Genomic DNA, 19830 nt, shown 5'->3' with positions numbered 1-19830 from the left:
ATAGAAGAATAGCGATGCCGATTCTCTGTATTAATTAATTATATTTCTACACTGTCAAAAACATGATTGGCACATCGTTGTGGACCTAGAAAAGGATAGTACCACCGGCTATGTCGAATGATAGACAAGGATAGCAAAACCAAAGTTGATCAAATACTGTCATTATAACGTGGACCTTACTATAGTTAATCTCAGCTTTGGGCATCTGAGTACACACTCTCTCTTTCGTAACCTCTGTCTCTCTCACTCTCTCACACAATGTCACTCTCTCTCCTCCTCTATCTCATTGTTTTTCTCCCACTCCTCCTCTGTCTCATTCTAAGGGCTGAGAGGTAAGGGTAAGAGAGAGCCGGCTGCGCCCTAACTTCGCCATCCCAGGTTTTTTTATGTGGGCAGCGATTCAGTTCAAATCAATGCAATTCTCTTTTTTCAACAGTTGATTCACCGCCAATTTATAGAGATTACAATATTATATTTTCGATTTTTATCATAGAAAATTACTTGGACCCTCTTCATATAAAATCTGACCCTCTCAATATAAGAAACGATTCAGAGGGTACTAAGTAGTAGTAAAAAATGTCTTTATTTACAACCAACAACACTTTACAAAAAAATGCCATTAATACTAAACCCAATATGAAACAAAATAAAACAGAGGGTACTATTTTCTATAATATTTGACAGTTCGAGTAGTACTCTTATAATACATTATTATACACTAGAATATATTATCGTAATTTCATCCAATCTTGATTCTGATTAATAATTTTCATACTTCGTCAAATTCGTTGAATTATTAAGAATACTGTCATTTATTGTAAATTAGTGTAAATGAGCTAGTATTTTTTTGTAACCAACATGAATACATGTATGTAGATTCATGTTTATGTATTATATACTTTGTTGGTTTTTTTGTTGCTTTTTGTATGCATGCACTTTTAGTTATTATCATTTTGTGGTCAAGAGTCACAGCAGTGATATCTCACTTTTATTAGTGTGTTATATTTTGTGTATTGACGTTATCTTCTATTCTATGAATGCTATGCCAATAACATTATATTCATTTATTTATTCAAGGAACTCTGATCTGATATATTTTTTGGTCTCTCATTTCGCACTCTTTCTCTGTTAGTTTTCCACTCTTTCTCACTTCTTTCTTAATCTGAGCCACTCTATTCGTTAATCTCTTTCTCACGGTTTTCACTTGTTTCTCTCTCACACTGATTCGATCTCTGATTTACTGTCTCTCACTCTCTGTTTACTTCTTGCCCTATCCCACTGTCACCCTCTTTTTGTACCTCTCACCATTCAGCTCTCACTCTTTCTCTCTCAGTCATTGAAGTCACTCTTTCCTTCTGTTCCTCTCTCGAATCTTCTCTCTCTCTCTCTCTCTTCAATTTATGTAGATGCATAACAAATAATTATTATCTATAGTTATTATTTACAAATTGCTGTTTCATATCATATACAGTTCAATAATTATTTTCTTAGTCTATATCATGTAAATTCATCTATAATTTTGCTGTATTGTAAGCTATTGTATATAAGTGTATAAGACAGTATATATTGTAATCTACATAAATAAAGTACTCAATCAATCAATCAATCAATCAATTCCAGTCCATCACCATCCCCTAGGGGGTGTTGAAATTGTCCACGTTGCGTATCTCGCTAATATACGCTGGTTGAAATACATCCTGTTTCATTAAAACACATTTTAATGTGTTTTTCATAGGTTTAGTAACTGGAACTGTTATTTTTAAAAGAGTTTCCATGGTTTCGGTTGCTCGGGAACTGTTACTTTTTTGTCGGAATCAGTCATGTTTCATGTTCCAACGTGTTGTTCAGTTATGGGTAGTTGAGATACATCGTGAGTTTGCGTTTTTCATGGGTTATAGTAGTTTTATGGATTATAGTAGTTATTATAGCTTTTCATGTCTAGTTTTGGGGAGTTTTCATGGGTTATAGTAGTTTCATAGTTTTATGGATTATAGTAGTTATTATAGCTTTTCATGTCTAGTTATGGGGAGTTTTCATGGGTTATAGTAGTTTCATAGTTTTATGGATTATAGTAGTTATTATAGCTTTTCATGTCTAGTTATGGGGAGTTTTCATGGTTATAGTAGTTTCATAGTTTTATGGATTATAGTAGTTATTATAGCTTTTCATGTCTAGTTATGGGGAGTTTTCATGGGTTATAGTAGTTTCATAGTTTTATGGATTATAGTAGTTATTATAGCTTTTCATGTCTAGTTATGGGGAGTTTTCATGGGTTATAGTAGTTTCATAGTTTTATGGATTATAGTAGTTATTATAGCTTTTCATGTCTAGTTATGAGTAGTTGTATTACATCGTTTGTCGTGCGTTTTTCATGGATTCAGTTACTGGTAAACTGTTATTTTCTGGAATATCTTTATGAGTTACTAGCAGGTAACCTGTGCTCCGCAAGGGTCTAATTGAAAACTTCACAAACTTAAAACTTGATCTTCTGAAATCTTTGAGAATTTAAAATAGGCCTATAACTATCCTCGGTAAATTGAGAATCTATATGCATAATTTCAAGTTAATCGTTCCAATAGTTCAGACGTGATGATGCGTCATTCATGAATTTCCTATCCCGTACGTGTAAAGCCAATTCTTTTCGTTGTTATTATTATTATTATAGATGTTGCTCTATGTGATCTGTTACTTCTAGAATTAGTTGGCTGAGGGAAGTACAGTGTTTTTTGCAGTTTCAAGTACGTTTCTTGATGCAAACCTTCTCTCTTATGTCTCTTGTTTGAAATTCCTTGAGCCTGTTTTTCAAATTGTTTCGAAATAAATCTTTGTGCACTTTTTTATTCAGTTTTGTAATTTTGGTGTTTTCTTTCTTTTGCAGGTGAGTTGAAACTGATATTTACAGTACTGTGTCAGGTCTGGTGTCATCATCCCTCTCTTGATAGTAAGTTTCATATTTTTTCCTACAGTTACGTTGAAAAGTGGCCATTGCTGCACTGATTACAGAACGCAAAGAATCACTTTTCCGCTCTAGTGCGGGAAAAATTTTTCTGCATTCCAGATTTGCAACATGGCAACGCAAAATACTTAGTAGGTTATATGGAGAAACAGTGCAGCAAAACCAAAATGAAGTTGGTAACAGTGACTGCTGTGGCTGCTATAGTGAGCAGAGGTGCAACCAAGCACAACGCGCTAATTATTACTATTATATATTATAACGAGGACAGCAACAGCACAGTGCCACCACAGCACACACCACACAGCCGCCTCGCCATTCAAACACTACTAAGTTATTTGATGGATTTCAGGCAATTTTACCCATAATTACCCACTTTTCATATTCAATGGTAACTGTAGGAAAAACTTAATGTGAAATACGTGCGCAAAGTTCCTCTGCTGCACTCAAGAAACCATTCCGCCCTCGCCTACGGCTCGGGCATAAACGTTTCTTTCGGTGCAGCAAATTGTCACTTTGCGCACTAGTTGCACAAATAACTATTTCCATCAATCTCAAATCCTTACATGAATATAGGAAGTGAATATTATCTATATCACTAGAGACGTCGCGATTGATGTACGCGGGATTAAAATTGGCATCATGTGTCAGCCCAATAAATTCAGCCTGCCTTGTTCGATTAAATTGGGGTTGTTGGATTTTTTGGCTTTTAGTAACAAAAGGTTTATTATTCGAAGTAGAATAGAATTAGGTGGTCCTGGTGGGATATCTTATATTGAAGTGGGGGTTGCAATAAATTCTGACTGATTTGTACATATGTATCCTGAATCAGCTCACTATTTTGTCTAATACCAGGTTATTATTGGCAAGAATCTACAATTTATTTATTTATCTATTCATTTATACATTGATAAATACAATATCATTCTCAATTATGAATGATTGGGGGAGGAACAACAGGCTTAAAGTCCAAAACTGTTCCTTTCCCAAATGTATCAACATCTGATCAGATTTACCGGCATAGGTTTCACAGGTTTCTACTATAGGAGGTCGTAAGAATAGATAAGGGGCCCCAATACCTTCCTCTAATTTTCACAGTCTAAAAATTATAAATCTCTCTATAGTAGATCACACAAATCCCAAGTTATTGTTGCAGTTCACCGTATCATTGTGGGCCGGTTTCCGAGCTCGGGATTTAGCTAAGTTCTAGACTTTGAACAGCTGGAGTCAGAAAATTGGCTTTCCAAAACGGGGCGTAATCGCAGTCATTGTCATAGTCACGTTTGAGATAAATTCGAAAAACTGGAAAATTGAACACAAAATAAAATAAAGAGAAAATAGTGTTAAGTTTCAGCTATCTTGAATTGTTCAAGAATGTCTAATTTCGTCAAGGAAAAACATTTCCAATTATAGAAATGAGAAAATGAAAACTACGACTACTGTTATGAAAGCTGCGACTACGCCCCGTTTTGGAAAGCCAATTTTCTGACTCCAGCTGTTTAAAGTCTAGGACTTAGCTAAATCCCGAGCTCGGAAACCGGCCCTATGTGTTCTCCCAATTATTATTATTTATAAGATTTATAGGGAGATAATCAATTTTCCATCTATCAGTTTCACAGCACTCTCTTGTGATTTTAATGAACATACCACAACCCAAGAGTCTATCAAGATCACTGGATTGAGATACAAGTCACGTGCTGGTCTGACATCCAACAAGTCTTTTCTATAAAGCCTCCAAGAAAAGTGTCGGCTTTTTCAGCATGATAAATTCATCTTCTAGCGCCCACATGACGAGAATGAGAGAGAGTGAGAAATTGGGGTACCTTAATTTTTTTTGGAAAGCAATACTTCCCTTACCTATGGTAGTAGGGCAAGGAAAGTAAAAATGACAGATTTCTATATTCAAAGCTGCATGTCTTGTGAAATATTCTGATGGAATCTAAAAGGCCGTTACATTAGATAAGATGAACGAATACCTTCCTATAATTTTACAGCCTAAAAACTATAAATCTCTCTCTAGTACATCACACATTTACTAAGTATTGTTGCAGTTCACAGTACAACCATTATGTGTTCTCTCAATCATTATTATTTGTAAGATTCATAGGGAGATAATCAATTCCTCATCTATCAGTTTCACAGCACTCTCTTGTGATTTTAATGAACATACCACAACCCAAAAGTCTATCAACATCACTGGATTGAGATACATGTCACGTGCTGGTCTGACATCCAACAAGTCTTTTCTATAAAGCCTCCAAGAAAAGTGTCGGCTTTTTCAGCATGATAAATTCATCTTCTAGCGCCCACTTGACGAGAATGAGAGAGAGTGAGAGAAGCGGGGATTAAGAGAGGGAAAAAACGTGTCGGCTCAATTACGGAATTATTGTTTAATTACAGCTCTGAACCGATCCGACCCTAAATTAATTCTTGCCTTGTTCATTGTTACGAAAACTTGGAACAATAGGCCGTAATTGTTATATCTTTTCGGCAATCTGTTGATGCTAGAGTAGACCATATTATTTTTGGGCGTTAGAGCCTTTTATTGTGCTGAGGTTACACCTTGGTTGAAAATGCTTTGGTGTAAATTTGATACATACTCTGATAAAACTTCCGAATTATTATATTAAGCGAGCAATTTCTGTATTTCGATATCTGGTTATTTATATTCATATCTTGTTATTTATGTTCAACGGATATCGAAAACGGCTCTAACGATTTTCACGAAATTTGGATCATAGTAGGTTTATGATATAAAAATTCGATTGCACTAGGTCTCATCCTTGGGAAAACTCGCTGAACGACATTGAAAGGATAATTCATCTTTGGCTGAAACAGCTGAGACTTTCGTCGTCTGTGGATAGTAAAAAAGTGAGTGAGCGAGTGAGTATGTGAAAAATCAAAATATCGCATCCCCGAAATTCATAAGATGACATATAGCCAGCTGTGAAATATAAACACGATCATTTTAGAGAATTGTGTTCTGTTTATCAATAAATAAAAAAACGAGCGAAGCTCGGTGCCCCCATATTGTTGTTTATTATGTAGGCTCATATGCACCATCTCTGTTTGGACGGAGGAAGATCAGCTGTCCGTTTAAACCATGAATGAATCGCATAATGATATATAATGCAACCATATACCATTCTGTAATCATAGATTAGCGTCATTTGTAGATGATGAATATGACTCTAAAGGTGCGTACAGATATACGCGCCGCGAACATGAGCAATTCACTTTTAATCAGCTGATTATATCTATATTTTTACAGAAACGGTAAGATGCAGATATAAAAAGCTTGGCATCAGCTGATTAAAAGTGAATTGCTCATGGTGGTTGATTTCTCTATTACTCAACTCCCATTGGCTGCCGCCATGACAACAAAATCTGGTGTGGCGCACTCACACAACTTTCCTTGCCGTGATGAAAATTGATCTGCTAGTGTTTACGCGCTTTTCAAGTCTACTATTCTAAGATATGAGTCAGCTGTTGACAGGACAATAGCGCTGAAGTCTGCTATCTCTTCATAGTGAATGATTTAATAGAATCAACAGTTGCCAACAGTTTGCAATCCAATAATCTTATTTTCTCGTATTTCGAGCTTATTTTCAATTTGAGATGAAAATGTTACCGGACACTAATTGTAGAGATTTTTATTCTCAATCTTTTCCATTTGAAATTTTTGGTTTGAATTGTATCTGAAGCCTGATAATTGGGATCTAAAATCAAACTTTGCATAGATGGGGCGGTGCTCCTGGAATTTTCACAGATATAGGACTTGTGGCAGTTGATAGAGCTTATCAATAACTTTTTAGGTATGAATTTGTTCATAGTCGTTGGAGCAGTTTTCGATAAAATCGCGAAAAACCCTGTTTTGACAATATTTTCGCCATTTTAGCCGCCTTCTTGAATTGCATTGATCGAAATTGTTCGTGTCGGATCCTTATAGTGTAACCTTAAGTTCCAATTTCAAGTCATTCCGTTAATTGGGAGATGAGGTATCCTGTACACAGACGCACATACACTCATACACACACACACACACACACACACACACACACACACACACACACACCACACACATACAGAACAATACCCAAAATCCACTTTTTTGGACTCAGGGGACCTTGAAACGTATAGAAATTTAGAAATTAGGGTACCTTAATTTTTTTCGGAAAGCAATACTTCCCTTACCTACGGTAATAGGGCAAGGAAAATAAAATGCTGTTCTCTTGGTCGGCTTGTGATTGGCTGAATTATTTTCTACCCAACTATCATTGTCAGTTTCCATTCAACATTAATAGTTCCAAATTATCGAATTAAAGAAAAAGATGAAGAAGAAAAAATTGAAAAACAGAAGTTGTATAATGTTCTTATTTTTATTTAGGGCTACTGAATTATTAAAATACAGTAAAAGTTATAAGTATCCTTTTTATTCCATCAAAACACAGCTTTTCAAGGCCTATCCCCAAAAGTAAATAATTTACACTCTTGTATAACATAATAATAATAAATATTCACGTTTGAAAATGGCATTTGAAGATTTGGTTGTGTTTCGATAAAATGAAACGAGTACTTGATCTTTTTTGATGTGTTCCAATTAGAAGTTGTCTACGATATGGACTTAAAATCCCTGAAAACTATTCTGAAATACCTCAGCCACAGAATACTAATATAAATATAAAATTATAGAAGTTTTCTCTGTCTCAGCCTAGTGGAATGTCGACAGCGACTCCATATTGAAAAGTTTCACTTTTCAGCAACTTCGTAGGCTTAGGCCCACCTAAACTCATGCCTAATAGTGCAGAACATCTCAAAATCAGTACAAGTTGGCCTTTTAAGAAATGAGGGATTGAACTTGCCAAAACTTGCAACTAAGATTCTCTCTGCACAACTTGAGAAGAACTTAAGTCTCCTGCGAATGTCTGCTGTAATCTCGGGGCTTCACGAGACTAAGTCTAACTTAGCGGCAAGGAAGCGTCTCAGAGTTAGACTGTTGGAGTTAGACTCTTGTTTGTGTCTCCTACAGCTCATCTCTGATCTCAAAGCATAAGAACAACTTACTGTTTTGCCAAGTCGAGCTAACTTTCCAAGTACAAGAAGTTGTGGACATCGTATGCAAATCTGTACACTTTGTATTTATGTATTTGCATATACTATTGAGAGGGCTGATTCTCTCCACACAACCTCTATCCTCATGATCATCATTAATGTAGATTGTTTTGTTGTTTATATGTTGGTTCAATCCTTATTAGGTAGAGTACGAGCTCCTTTAATGGAGACAAGGAACTGGTACAGTATGATATCTCTGTGACTAATGAATTGAATCTGAGATAAAAGTAAGTACGAGTAAGTTTTGTTTCGATTTGAGATAAGACTGAATAATTATGTTTTAATTTTCGGAACAAAATATTTATTTTTATTTTTGTGTAGTTGAGAAGTTGATATTGTGGTAATTATTCATATTGAATGAAAAAGACTAAGAAATTGTCAAAAAACCACTGATTTATTGATAATTAGAAAGACCGGTTTCGGTTATTACCATTGTCAATCTCTGATAAACAGTGTATAATAATATCACAATGGGTAATAACCGAAACCGGTCTTTCTAATTATCAATAAATCAGTGGTTTTTTGACAATTTCTTAGTTTTTTTCATTCAATTTATTTTTATTTTATTTATTTATTTATTTATAGACAATAGATACAATGCAGGTAAAAACAACAGGCATTCGCCCAAAATTGCTTTAAACCTTAATTTGGAATACACGGTCTAGAGGTTATGTAAATAATAACTCAATTCACACACTATTTTGAGTCATTTATTTCCATCAAAAAAATACATCAATAGAACATTTACATCTCAATTCAATAACAAATATTTTCAGGAAATAAATATTCCCCCACATAGACTATTGGTCCGTGTGTGGGGGAAGAATTCCTATCTATAATAACTGTAAAATAAAAAATTCTGCAGAATTCTACCTTAATATTATTATGTATGTAAATACATACGATCTTTCATTTGTGATGAACACTTCTTATTCAAACTCGTATTCCAGATCATTGATTAATATGACAATACAATGAATGGATAAATAATGAATTTATTGCCAAATACAAGAAATATTTCAACAAATAGAATAATCATTAAATTACAATAGTTTTTGGCGTGACTAGAAAAAGAAGCCTTGAGCTCCAGCCATGAGTTCTAAAAATAAGAAATACATTTTTTATCTAATAACAGCAGTACAAATGACACAATTTGATGGATGATAAAAATGCATACGATTTCATTTTACGTCATTCAAACCATTTCTAGATGTCATTCATATCATTTTCCTACAGTTACCTTGAAAGTGGCCATTCCTGCACTGATTACAGAACGCAAAGAATCACTTTTCCGCTCTAGTGCGGCAAAATTTTTTCTGCACTCCAGATTTGCAACATGGCAACGCAAAATAGTAGTAGTTATATGGAGCACAGTGCAACAAAATCAAAATGAAGTTGGTAACAGTGACTGGGCTGCTATAGTGAGCAGAGGTGCAACGAAGCACAACGAGCTAATTATTATTATTATATATTATAACCAAGGACAACGAGGACTTTAGGATTTTAGGATTAAGGTTTTTATCAATAATAAGATTACACAGAAAAACATTTGATGCATTTCAGGGAATTTTACCCAAATTACCCACTTTTCATATTCAATGGTAACTGTAGGAAAAATTTAATGTGAATACGTGCGCAAAGTTCTTCTGCTGCACTCAAGAAACCATTCCGCTCTCGCCTACGGCTCGGCGTAAACGTTTCTTTCGGTGCAGCAAACTGTCACTTTGCGCACTAGTTGCACAAATAACTATTTTAGGCTCATAACAATTCTATTTTACGTGGAGTAAACCATTTTTAGATGACTCATCTTATTTTTAGGCTTATAACAATTCTATTTCACGTGAAGTGAACCATTTTACAAGGGTCATATTATTTTTAGACTCATAACGTGAGGCTCATTTCATCAAAATAGCTGATTTAACTCTATCAATTATTTCTATAAAAACTAAAACTTCAATCACCCGCCATTTTGGATAAAAGTATCATAGAACATCTTTATTGATATCATCTTTATTTTTTAGAAAGGCCTGTAAAATGATGTACCACACAATAGACGTGTTTAAATTCAAATTATTCAGCTACCCCCTTATTAAGTCACCCCCTTATGAGGGTTGAAATTCAGCTGTACGTCAAAAGTTAGAGTTATTTTTGTTGATATCATCTTTCTTGTTTAGAAATGCTGTAAAATGATGTACCTCACAATAGGTGTTTATATTTAAAAAAATCGTAGAGTTTTCCCCTTTACTAAGTCACCCCCTTATGAGGGGTTGAAATTCAACTGTACGTCAAAATTTAGAGTATTTGACCAATAACCTATCCTGAAAGTTACAGTATATATCCACAACAGTGTCCAATTATTGAAGGGTTCCCATACAAATGATTAACTCTGTATATTGGCTATCAATTTCTTATTGTATCAAATCAAATCAAATCAATTTATTGCCTTCTTTTTTTTTACAAACAAATGAAACAAAAACATTCTTCTAATGTTCTAACTAATTATAATCTAGACTTATTTAAAAACATATTCAACGAATGTTTTCTTTTATTTTAATATTGAAATAATGGGCTCTCCCAGAAAAGCTAATGCTTGAGCTCTGGAAGAGAGTTCAAAAATGTTAAAGATAATTAGGATGGATTGTCTAAGACAATTTAATTAGTACCAGAAGAAACAATATGCAATATAAACACTAGAATATAAATGTATGTACAATATATAACAATGTAAGCACTAGAACAAAAAGTCAATTAATCTTCTGAAATCTCAAGTCCGAAGTACATTTCCTACATACCCACTCTCTTATTTCATAAATTAAACACTTTGTAATTCTATTTAGAATGAATTTTTCAGGTAGAATTTATTATTCTATGGCATTAGAGGACAATTGGTGTTTGCAAGATGTAAGTCTAGTGAATAGGTTATTGTAGGTATTGAAAACATTTGGACGTATTAGATATGGTGTATACGAGTAGTGAATTTGTCTTTGTCAATAAAATAAAATAAAAGTAAATGTAAAGTAAAAGACTGAATAAATTTATGTTTTAATTCTCGGAACAAAATATTTCAAATTTATATTTTACAGTTTTGAGTGCTGAGTAGAAGGAATTTTGTTATTAATTCGGATCTTAATCTTTCTAAATCCAAAATTAATTGTTCCAAGTGTTTGTGTTTTGTATCAATGTGGAAATTAGTGAAGAATTAAAAAGTCGCACATAACCTTTATTTGGACAATTTATTTTATGAAATTGGGATGAAAAGAAGTTTTGGACTATAGTCTGTTTCTTTGTCCTTAAGTTGATTGTGAATGATAAATAAATAAATAAATGAATGCAGGTTTTATATGTTTTGGTGCCGGTTGCACGTACTTCGGTTAAATTTTAATCGTGATTAATTCCACAAGCACCAATCAGAGAAGCAGTCTTTTCAAAAACGCTTTCTCTGATTGGTTCCCGTGAAATTAATCACGGTTAAAAGTTAACCGGCTTTTGTGCAGCCGGTCCTAGATCTGTTCAAAGGAACCGTATGTATGTTTTCTTTGTTATGGAACCGAAATTTTTTTTTTCAATTCAATTCAATTTATTTCCATTAATAAAATACATCAATAAGACATTTCCATCTCAATTCAATAACAAATATTCTCAGGAAATAAATATTCCCCCACATAGACTATTGGTCCGTGTGTGGGGGAAGAATTCCTATCTATAATTTACTGTAAAATAAAAAATTCTGCAGAATTCTACCTTAATATTATTATGTATGTAAATACATACGATACATTTCATTTGTGATGAAACTCTTCTTATTCAAACTCGTATTCCAGATCATTGATCAATATGACAATACAATGAATGAATAATGAATTTATTGCCAAATACAAGAAATATTTCTACTGGTCTTTGTCTACAACCGTCTCCAATTTATTGAAGGGTTCCCATACATATGATTCACTCTGTACATTGGCTATCAATTATTTTATTGTATCACCTTTAGGCTACAAGTAATAGCTATCAATGATTGACTAACCAATTATGAAAATAATCTGGTATGTATTGATACAAGAGTAGGCGATCACTAATGCTGGACATGACCTTATTTGGAAGATGAAACAGGTCATGACCCAATTTGGAAGATGGAACAACTGAATCTGTTTCCAAATAAGGAGATGTCTGCGAAAAGTTGACAAGAGTGGATTATGTAACCTTATATGTATTGAGGATGGAAGATAATTTTTTATGACAGAGCGATATGCGTGGGAGATATTGACAGAGAATATTGTAACATTGATTTCATCATGAACTAGAATTGGAAATAGAATCTCTGTAGAGTCTACTCTCATGTTATGATGATATAATGATTGATTACGTACTAGCAGAAACGGTAATTTATTTCATTGACAATTACAAATTATAATAAATAATATAATATGATTGGGAGAAGACAACAGGCATAGCCCAAAACTGTCTTCTCCCAAATTTTTACAAATAAAAGTTTCAAAAAGAATAAGATTAAGATTTCACTTTCTCTTCAAAAAGTCCAATTTCCACTTCAAAATCAATGACTAAACTGAAAATTTTAAATTTTGATATTTAAAAACTGATTAAAACCAAAAAATATTTCACTCAAATCTCTACAAATTGGAAATTTTTGAGTAATTTTGCAAAATTTTGAGCCAGAAAAGAAACACAACTTCACTATATTATTGTAATCATAGATACATTGATAATTATGGACCTCATTTGAATGAAATATCATAGACCAAATATAAACCTATTCTAAAGAGTCCAATTAATTTCCAGTTATGAACAATATTATCAATTTCATTATGTTTTTTATTCATTGATCATGAAGGACAACCTCAGTTAAAAACTATTCGATTAACTAGTAAATAAATACTAGATAATCTAGGGAAAATTAATAAAGCATTAATAAAGGTTTAGTAGACAGCTTATCATTTGTGCTAGCAGGCAATTAACTAAACAGTTTATAATTACCTAGTGCCATATGCATTATAATAAATAAATGTTTATATGTTGTGCATTTAACGCGGTGATAGATTTTCATGAAATTTGACAGGTATGTTCCTTTTTTAATTGCGCGTCGACATATATACAAGGTTTTTGGAAATTTTGCATTTCAAGGATAATATAAAAGGAAAAAGGAGCTTGCTTCATACGCCAATATTAGAGTAAAAAATCAGACTATAGAATTATTCATCATAAATCAGCTGACAAGTGATTACACAGATGTGTGGAGAAGCCAGTCTATTGCTGTATTTCCATCTTCTATCTATATATATATAAAAGCGAAATGGCACTCACTCACTGACTGACTCACTCACTCACTCACTCGCAGAACTAAAAATCTACCGGACCAAAAACGTTCAAATTTGGTAGGTATGTTCAGTTGGCCCTTTAGAGGCGCACTAAGAAATCTTTTGGCAATATTTTAACTCTAAGGGTGGTTTTTAAGGGTTTAAAGTTCGTCTTTTAGCATGTATATTCTTCTTCTCCCAATCTCTTAATTATAATTGAAATTTCCATATCATATATCATATGTTACTATAGAGCTATAATCTAGATAGAGTACCTCTTCGAAACAGTTTTAACTGGCCACTAAATTAATAATTTTGTCAGGTTGGAATTAAGTTGAGTTGACTTTGTTAGGATGGCACCAAGTTGAAGATTTAAATGCATTTATCGCGGTAAAATTGATTGGGCACTGCTACTTCAATCCTGGAAATATTATATTACTAGCCGTCAGGCTCGCTTCGCTCGCCATATCCGTTTAGCCAGACGTTTAGTCTGGACCCCCGACTGGATTGTCCTAACATAATAAAAATGCTCAAACGAAAAATGCAGGCGAGCGAAGCGAGCCTGCTGATCTCATTCTTGGACCATCCAGTCGGGTGTCCAGGGGGCGTAGCCCCCTGGGTAGACGGATATGGCGAGCGAAGCGAACCTGACGGCTATTAAGGTATATAGTTTCAATCAGGTACTTGTGGATGAGAATACTGTGTGAGGTCTACTGTTCACAGAACTACTAGTTCAAAGAGGGTACTCAGATTTATATTTTCATTCATATTAAAAAGTAGCCCCAAAGAAAAAAAGAGAATAAGATGGCTAGGCTATAGGCATTCTTTAATAATTCAGGATGAATTGATTTCATTCTCAGTTTTCTATAATGTCGATTAGTAGAGAATATTATCAAGACTCAACTCTGGCTAATAAACTATAAATATCCAGTTTATTTCGAAAATCCCTTTCCCTCCAATGCCCATAATTCACAAACCCAATCACCCCTCTAATCCCGGAAGATTCAAATTCAAAACATCGCCGTCTCATTCTAAAGTGAAGGAGTATTACATCCAAAATCGATAGCAAAACTTAAGCGTCTTCACTTCAGCCTGTCATAATTGGTTAAATGGGAAGCATTTATGTTATCCATAGGCAATACTGACAGTTTAGAGTGAATTACACTGGAGCCTCTTCATTTTTTCTCTTGAAAAAAGCACTCCAAAGCAAGTCTCAAGAATTCCGGAACCTTTTTGCAGAAAATACCTTGCTCTCAGACGGGAACAGTAAGAGGTGAAGTGTAATAGATTGGAAAAAGTGTTGAGGAGGATGAAGGTGAGGGATAGAGAGGATATGAGAGGGAGAGAGGGAGTGAGAGTGATAGAGTGGGTGAGTGTGAGTGAGAGAGATAGAGTGGGAGAGTGTGAGTGAGAGTGATAGAGTGGGTGAGTGTGAGTGAGAGAGATAGAGTGGGAGAGTGTGAGTGAGAGAGATAGATAGATGAATGGTGAGTGAGAGGGAAAAGAAATGGAAATACTCTTTACAGATTGAAGGCTGATGTGATGAGATTCCGAGGTTAATGGACTGGCAAATGGCGAATCGAAAAGCTTTCGTGCTGCAAGTGAGAAGATCCAAATTACAATAGAGACAGAGATATTGCAATGGTGAGGAAAGAGTGAGAGGGACAGTAATAGGGAAGCTACATTTCGCAGCGATGATGAAAAAGTTCAGGAATCTGAAACCTTTTATTCGCTGGTGTGTAGGATTGAATAGTTAGTTTCAAGTTCGAAAATTACATTTTCATGTTGGAGTTTGTGACTTTGGTACTTGGTGGAATGAGTCATGAACTTGTTATAACAATGCAGAATCTGAAATGTAAAAAATATTATTATGAAGGAGGTTTTGCTGAAATTTTTTAGATATAGATGAATAAAAGAGTGTGAAAGTAAAATTTAGAATAAAAAAACTATAGAGTAGTCACTACTAAAATGTTTCGCATGTAAATAATAAAATTAAAAAAAATTAATTAATTAATTCGTTTATTTCACTGCATTTTTACAATAATTGGTAATACAAATACATACATTAAACATAATGGTTGAACATTACAGTTGGTAATACAAATACATACCTTAAGCATAATAATTGAACATAGATAATAATATTAAGCATGTAACAGAAAAAACCACAGTGCATCCCTCTTTAGGCTAAACCTGCGATGAGGGAGAAGATTTATTGGCTAGAAAATTCAAAGGTGAGCACAGATCGAATAAGTCGCGGTGGAGATCGATGCCAATAAACAGCTGTACAATGATGGGAACATTTATAATATTTATTTATTTATCAGGTTAGCACAAACAATACAATGATCGAAGGAGAAAAAACAGGCTATTGCCCAAAACTTCTTCAATTCCCCAATTTAGTTTCAAATTGTCCAAATATTATACATGAATATTATTTGGATGTTATTGATATGGATATAATAGGTAAAAATCTAGAAGAAACTTTTCGGCTGAAATCTACTTATCGACCTGACCGCTATGTTAGTACCCTTACATGATTTTTCTCAAGATGAGAAGATGAGAAATGATTCCATAGTGGAATAATATATTCCCAGAAGTTGTGATTATCACTGACTAAAGATTAATTTCAATTTGCATTCAGAAAGTTATATTTGAATATATGTTTTTATTGAAACAGCTCCAAACAATAGCAAATGTAGCTGTATTTACACAGAAAATGTATATTTATCAAGAAGAATTTGAGCTATCATTCATATCATCATTTGCAAATTTCATCATTCATATCATTTTAAAGGAGATATCAGCCGATTCAATAATAATTGAATATTATTTATTTTTCATTGCCAAATAATGTCATCTCATCTAATCTGACTCTCATTCTAAACTCAAACAATACTTACTTCTATTTATTTCAATCTGCATGAGAGAGCAAATTTGATTGACAAGATTGCATTGAGTTCAAGGAGAGTCAGTATCTGAGAAATTAGTAAGATTAGAGTGAAAGAGATTCTGTCTCTATTGAGAAAGTCAGATTACGGAAATGAAGAATGGAGCTTTTTAAAAGTGGAAAGGTTGAGAAAGTCATTTTGTTAGTGAAATAATGATAGAGTAAATGCATTTGATATGATATTTTAAACGCCACTATTGTATTGATTGACTTCCCATTTAGACTGTTGACATTGGCTCACTGCCAAATTAATAACTCTTCATAACTTTCCATTATTTTTAATAATATTCAACTTGGGTGAATATCAATTGGGTGAATATCAAACATCGAATTTCAATGTTTAAAAAAATTTTTCAGTCTTTCAATTTAATGAAGTATGTGTAAGTAATTGATTTTTGTGATTGTTTTGATTTTAAAATTGAAATTAACTGTCAGATAGTAGATGTAATTCATTGTCGGATAACAATAGGCCTAATTTGTATGATATCAAGCAGATTCAATGTGGTATGATTTCATCTGTTTCAAGAAACCTGTAACATTTTGATAAACAAACTCGTTTTGAAAGTTTCTTCCAGTCCTGTGCAGTTCAAAACTATCATACAGATAAGCAGGTTTGTGACTTGTTTTATTGAACCATCGCCATTGATTTATTAAATTTAGTCTATGCTATCTCTATAGAATAAGCGTGAAGGAATAGAATATGAAAACTATTAATGAATTTCATTTCATTTTACAAAACTCTTATTGAATTGTGTACGGTATATTTTCAATATGAATAAACATGTTAAAAAAGCATTTACAATGGGACTAACTGATAACTTCTTGCTGAGAATAAGGTAATTACACAGTATATTTACACTGTATTATAACTGTATTTGCATATACTCTTGCAAAAAATGAATAAAATCGATATAGTTTTATAGCCATTCAGCTTATAACTAGTTACCACTATAACTAGTATAACTAGTTACCACTATAACTAGTTATAGTTATACCACCATACCACTATAACTAGTTATACCATCAGCTTATCATAGTTACAAACAACGTCATATTCTACATCTAATTCATCACAAAACATATCAATGAGGATCTGATAAATAAATACTCAAGTAAACTCTAATTAAACTGTATTGATGAATTATTAGAAACTACAGCCAAGGACTAATTAAACAGATCTGTGCCTTCAGGTGCTTTAATCTTCGCAATTCCTTCAGGCAGTCGAAGAAGCGAATTCAATATTCTTTCTCTTTTGGATCGTGAAGCCTCTCACAATTTTTTGAAGGATCTTTCAACAGCTACCAAACTTTCCTCAGTAATTTGAAAAATAAACTCCAAGAATCAATCTTCTCCACCGTCAATTTTTCATAAAAAGATGGATCATCGACAAGCCTCTTATCCATTTATTATCTCTGAAATTCGAGAAAAGTGTTTTTTATATCAGCTCCTCTCACACGTTCTTACTCTCAATCTATCTCACTCATACTCTCAGAATCTCTCGGTCTCTACCATCATCTTTCTTGCTTCCACCTTAAACTCAATTACTCTCAGTTATGTGCTAGAGTTCCTCCCACTCTACCCTTTTCCTCACACAACTCTTTCTTTCCCCATTTTCCTTCCTCTATTCGTGCGAAAACGTGTAAGAGAAAGCTATAAATCACAACGCGGCTTTTCTCTCAAGCGCGATACAAGAGAAAAAAATCAATGTTATCGTACACTTTCTTTGTTTTGAACGGTCTTCTTAATCTCGTAGGCTTAGGATAAGAAGACGAAAGATGAGAAAGAAGGAAGAGATGAAGAAGAATAAGATAAAGAAGAAGAAGAAGAAGAAGAAGAAGAGAAGAAGAAGAAGAGAAGAAGAAGAAGAAGAAGAAGAAGAAGAAGAAGGAGAAGAGGAAGAAAACTAATTCCGAAAGCTTCGAATTTATACGATCGGCTTTTACGGTGTGGAAGAAAAAAATGAATAATGAATGACTACTGTACTCTACTCCAGATAACATTTAGATTGATAGAATTTCGAAATTGTATCAATGGGTTTTCATTTTTCGAACTCATATTCAGCAGTGAAAATTCCAGCTATACCATTCAAGAAATGCTAAAAAATCAATCTTCCGGGTATTTCAGGAACGATAGCAACTAATTAAATCCAGGATCCAGAATCTGAATACAGTAAACTAAGATTAAAGTTGTCATTTTCCAATTTCTGTCACTAGATACAGTAATCTCGATGTAGATAATATAAATATTTTTCTTATTAATTTCTTTCCCCGCTCTTTGATCAAATCATACAGTAAACTGAAATTTAAGTTGTAATTTCCCAATTTCTGACACTAGATACAGTAATCTTTATGTAGATAATATTAGCATCTATCTCATTAATTTCTTTCTCCACTTTTTGATTAGATTTTTCAGTTGTTTTCCTTTCCAAATTAACATCTCTATTATTGTTTTTCCTGCATTAGAGAAAAGAAAGCTTATCATGTTCTGTACTGTTGTAGGCCTATTCATGCCTCTCAACTGTTCTATGAATGCTCCGCCCACAAATCTCGTCTCAGCCAATCACAGCCTTCCAATGCCTTCCAATAGGAAGCGGAGCTTTGGACATATCAATGTCCATTCTTTGGAAGAATATTAAAAATATCCTCCCCACTAACTCTCTACCAAAACGTTAATTTAATTAATTAAACTAAGGATTTATTTATTAATGAAAATTTTGTAAAAGTTTCAATTAATATAAATATTTAAGAGAAAAATAACAGAAAAATTGATAGAGTAAAATAATTATATAGGTAGATAAGATCAAATTATTGATTAATGAAATGAAGTAGGCTGAAAGTAGATCAGGGTAATCAACTTTCAGTAATATACAACAGTATGCAGTGGATAATTAAAATAACATGAGTTTATATAATATATATATACATACAATTCATTCTATAACAGGTTTAAAGGTTTGTATTTGTGGGATGGGTGGGGGATGGTTGTCATGTGATCGTTCTAGGGCCGGACAGTTTCAGTCATTTGTTCCAAAAGATGTTTTTTTAAAGTCAGGATGAAGCTCGCTCGGCTCTCGATGGACCTGATAGAAACAGGAAGTACATTCCATGCACGACAGGCACTGACTAAGAAGGATTTTGTGAAAATAGTAGTTCGATGATTGGGTATCCTTAAAATGAGATTGGAGAATTGGTAGATTGAAGAATATGGAACAAACAAAAGTGTAGTAATAATATTGGAACTATCAACAATATTGGAATTAGTTTCTTAGATCGATGAGTGTGTGAGACAATTTAGAAATTTATTTGAAAATATAAATATATTTGAGGTCTTTGTGATGAATAACCACTACAACAATACCTTGACCTTTTTGACCTTGACAAAACAAAACCTTCACTACTACTAAGAAGATTTCTGTTGTTTATTGAAGTATATTGGCAGTGAATGAAGCATAGAGTTGTATGTTTCTGAATATTCGTGATTCTCAGTTCTATTCCATATTCCGT

General features: G+C 33.5%; 2 protein-coding genes across 2 annotated transcripts in view; both read left to right on the top strand.

Moving 5' to 3' along the window:
- Nucleotides 1-2999, top strand: part of LOC120352082 (peroxidasin homolog) — a 67181-nt gene extending 64182 nt beyond the window's left edge. Inside the window, exon 2 of the mRNA XM_039431660.1 lies at nucleotides 2879-2999. Within this exon, the coding sequence (XP_039287594.1) occupies nucleotides 2879-2882 (4 nt within the window). The 3' untranslated portion in view covers nucleotides 2883-2999. The remainder of the gene's footprint in view (nucleotides 1-2878) is intronic.
- LOC111050982 (peroxidasin homolog) overlaps nucleotides 1-19830 on the top strand; it is a 592805-nt gene that overhangs the window by 256594 nt on the left and 316381 nt on the right.

This window comes from Nilaparvata lugens, chromosome 6, assembly GCF_014356525.2.
Source record: "Nilaparvata lugens isolate BPH chromosome 6, ASM1435652v1, whole genome shotgun sequence".
Classification (NCBI taxonomy): domain Eukaryota; kingdom Metazoa; phylum Arthropoda; class Insecta; order Hemiptera; family Delphacidae; genus Nilaparvata; species Nilaparvata lugens.
This window is presented reverse-complemented; position numbering and strand designations above follow the sequence as displayed.